General features: G+C 34.7%; 1 protein-coding gene across 1 annotated transcript; it reads left to right on the top strand.

Annotated features, from left to right (window-relative positions):
* Positions 1–1,501: 1,501 nt before the first annotated feature.
* On the top strand, positions 1,502–1,945 carry LOC110111212 (RING-H2 finger protein ATL70-like). Its single transcript, XM_020842987.2, has one exon. The coding sequence runs from the start codon at positions 1,502–1,504 to the stop codon at positions 1,943–1,945; it is 444 nt and encodes a 147-aa protein (XP_020698646.2).
* Positions 1,946–4,182: the final 2,237 nt, after the last annotated feature.

The following is a 4,182-nucleotide window of genomic DNA, read 5'->3' as shown; positions in this document are numbered from 1 at the left end:
TTACGTGGAAAGTTAGGATATTCATTTGACTTTTTACCCGATCCGTTTGTCTTTTCGGACTTAATGTAGACTAAGAGAAATCCGCAACAAATAAGCCATAATTAAGCAGAAAATGCGCAACATATACGCAACAAATACTCAATAAATACATAACAAATACGTAATAAAATACTCAATCAATACGCACATTTTACGCAATGAATACGCAATAAATACTTAATCAATACGCAAGTCAAATAAATATCACGAACTTTTAACTTTCCACGTAATATAAGCATCTGAACACAGCTCTATAACCGGATTCCACAAGAATAATTTCTCAAGGGAGCATATTATTTGAAAGTTAGGAGTCAAGATAAGTACAACCATCTTATCATTAATATATTAATTGAAAGTAAGTTCCTGAAAAGGAAGCATAGTTGTTTGACTTCTTCAATATCCTGCCAAACTATCTACGTGCCTAACTTTTATCATCAACTATATATTTTAGTCGTGAATCATGCTGATGTTAAAGGCTTAGTATAAGAGAGCAGCTCGAGGAGAGCGGCCTATCTTGCTATATATTAATTACCTACCTGTACATTATATGAACATTTCGGAGAGAGAGATTAGAGGAGAGGGAGATTTCTGAAGATTACTGATTGAAAATTTTTGTCAAATCAAATAACTTTCTCTGAAGATTTTTGACAAATAATTATTTAAATATCCATTAATATGAAATATTAGTGATTTATCTTATTCTGTTTATTTGAAATATCAAGAGATTATCGTAGTAATATCATGTTATTATCTAGATCTTAATTTATTCGCCAAATTAGCTATTTGAGAGAGAGAGAAGAAAGCAGATCAAGGAAAGCGCCGGCACTCAGAGAGAGGGAGAGACAGAGAGATGAAAGCAGCTCAAGGAGAGCTGCCGGCTCATATATATAAATATATATATAGAGGGAGAGAGAGATCAGAGAGAGTCAGAAGAATAAGAAGAAGGCCGGCTCTCATAGAGAGATAGAGAAGAAAGCAGCTAATTAAGGAGAGCGGTGGCTGGCTCTCAGAGAGAGAGAGAGAGAGAGAGAAGAAAGCGGCTGATCGACCAGTCGCCTAGCTTCTGAAGCCCTCGTGTCCGAGCCGTATCAGTCAGTCCAGTCGCCCAGCTTGCACCAGTCTCGCATATCTCCGCCTGTTAACTACCTTCGACCCTACCGATCCTCCCATCTTCCTCCAATCGAATCTTCCTCAAATCGAAATAATCTCAGCCATCTGCTCACCCATCCGCCAATTCTACCTGGCCGAATCAGCCAACACCAGTCCTGTTCCTCTCCGCAAGCTCCCGTCTCCTCCTCTGTTCGTGAAAGCAGCTGCCGACCTCACACCTCCACGCCTGTAACCTCCCATTCGACATCAAGAACTTGTGCAGGAACCGGGTCGCCGTCGCCCTCGAAGTCTGCGATTTGGAGCCTTCGAAGCACGCACCAGGTTAAATCTGTCCGTGCCTGAACTGCTAAAAATGACCTACGTCATCATCCTCTTCATCGTCGGCCTTTTCCTTGTCGCAGCTACTATCGCCTACATCTGCTATTTAGGCTGGCATTACTCCGGTGTTGCCCTTCCCCTTCAGCCCGAACACACTGCTGAGGCTGAGGCTGAGGCTGAGATTGGGATTGACAACGAAAGGCTCAGGAGCTGGCCTATGCTCACCTACGCTGAAGCCATGAGTCAAGATCCGCGAGCAGTTGTTGCTAGTTGTTGCCCTATCTGCTTTTTTGACTATGAGGAGCAAGGGGACGATAATGCATTAAGGCTTCTGCCGGAGTGTGGTCATTTATTTCATGCTGCATGTGTGGATCCGTGGCTAAGGCGGCGACAAACTTGTCCTTTGTGCAGGTCATTGGTGGGGAATGAGGCCATGCAGACGCCTTCAGTTGAGATGATTTCTATTGAGATTGAATAATATTAGATATATATGTTTATATGTTGATCAAATAAGGTTTTCTTATATTTTCTTATATGTTAGTCAAATAATTGTTTTATGAAAAGTAATGTAAACAATGTTTTATATCTATTTTTACATAGATTTCAAATCACCTTTTCTAGAGTTCATCTATTTATAAAGTTTGAGATATTAATAAACTAATGAAGATTTTATTATGAACTTGATATCAGTAATTATGGAGTTATGATATTTTTATTTTGGCTGCACATATCATAAAATTGTTTTGTTATATTGAGATTTTGCTATAGCATTTTAATGTTATTAGAGAGTCGAGGCTTTGGAAAGTTATGTAGAAGGTTTGTGAGGGAACATTTAGAAGTGCTTTGAAGTGGTTGAGGGAAGCTAAGCTTGAGGCTTAGTGGTGGAGATGGATGAAAATTGTGTTGGTAAAGATGAGGAATATATAAGGGTGAGAGATGATACCTAATTAATGACCCATTAAAGCCTAATGAGATTAACCATGAGGCTTCACCCATGAGTAAAGCACACTTTTTATATATATAAAATTTATATAAGGCAAAATATTTTTTATTCAATGAATAAAAAAATTCAAGCAATTAATGGCTTTTTAATTAGACTTCTTGTTTTAGTCTATACAACTTTGAAAAGCCTTAGGGCCAATAAAATACTATTATATTAGATGATAATTTTTTTAATATAAAAGTTATGTAAGTTTTAAATATTTCAAGTACATGAGCATTCAGATTGGTCAAATAAGACAAATAGAATAGTCATGAAATAAAAATTCAAAATAATTCTATAAATTTTTATTTGATAAATGCTATGCTTATTTGATGAAAAATATTAATTTTGATTTATTAAGAGAAATAAAAAATAAAGAAGGATGCCACTATAAAACTCAAAACTATATTATCCTTTAACTACGAAAAACAATGTAAATATTGTTTTATCTGCATTCTCACATATGTTTCAAATCACCTTTCACACAGTTCGATCATCCACTTATAAAGTTGGATGGCATCCGCTGACAAATTTGAATCCAACCTATATAATTCGAAGATAATAAACTACTATATCATGGATGAAAAGCAATGTGAACTGACGTTTTGATCGATGTAGAGAAATCTTTCAATTTGAGTAGAAAAATCTTTCAATTTATACATGCAAGGCATCCTATAAGTGCGAGGATGATGCCATGATATGATGGAGATGGAGGTTCTATTAAAAGAGATGCACTTCTACTGTAGTTATCAGGCCAACGACAGCTCCATGCAAGTAGTTGTCAAGTTGTTATCTTAATTTTATTTTATATATATTCAGCTCAAAAGCAATGTGAAACAATGAAGCGACGATAAATATTAAGCATTATATTTATGGCATCAGCCATCACCTTCTTCAAGAACGAGATTTTGGTTTCCATCCTCTTTGGCGTGGCCTTGTTTCCCATCTCAACATTTTCGACTGTTTTGTTTGCTTTTAAACTATGCTTAGATTGTATGCATCTAAATTTGCATTCTCTTGTATTTTTATTTATATTGATGCATGTTGACCTATCTACCTACCTACCTCATAATACCTAAACCCTAAAGTTTCTTAGAATAAGTTTATTTAATAACTCAAGTAATTAATTTATTTAACTATTTGTTTGGTATATAGAGGTTTTGTTTCCGCCGTTTGATGTGCGATCAACAGTGTCAAATCATCATCTTAGAACCGGTTTGATTTTCTCAAATTCGGCTGGTTCTCTGACTACACGATTGAATCGGCAGTTCGGACGGACGGTTCTTTAACAGTTCAAATTAAAGTGGAGCCAATTTTGAATATATTCCAGACCGGTTAGCCGACCAATTCTCGGTTCAACCTGTTGGTCGAGTTTTCTAAATCTTGGTAAACATCTAAAATTACTTTTTGGATATTTTTAAATGTAAATTAAATCATTAAAATTTTAAAAAAACATAAAGTATATATTTTTTTCTTAAGATTCCCAACAAGCCCTTAGATAATTGAGCAAGTTTAAATTAAATTTTTAAAGACTAATATATAAATGAATAAATTTGGGAATTATTTTAAACGTTTATACATATTTTTATGAATATGAACATTTCTTATTTTAAAAATAATTGATTAAGGTTTTGATAAAATAATAATTAAATTATGATATTGAATGTTTAATTAATCAATTATCATATATGCTATAAACTTCAATACTTATTTATAAATATAACTGAGATATT

The sequence above is a fragment of the Dendrobium catenatum genome, unplaced genomic scaffold (genome assembly GCF_001605985.2).
Source record: "Dendrobium catenatum unplaced genomic scaffold, ASM160598v2 original_scaffold_182063, whole genome shotgun sequence".
Classification (NCBI taxonomy): Eukaryota; Viridiplantae; Streptophyta; class Magnoliopsida; order Asparagales; family Orchidaceae; genus Dendrobium; species Dendrobium catenatum.
The sequence above is the reverse complement of the archived record's forward strand: the minus strand, read 5'-3'. Positions and strand labels throughout refer to the sequence as shown.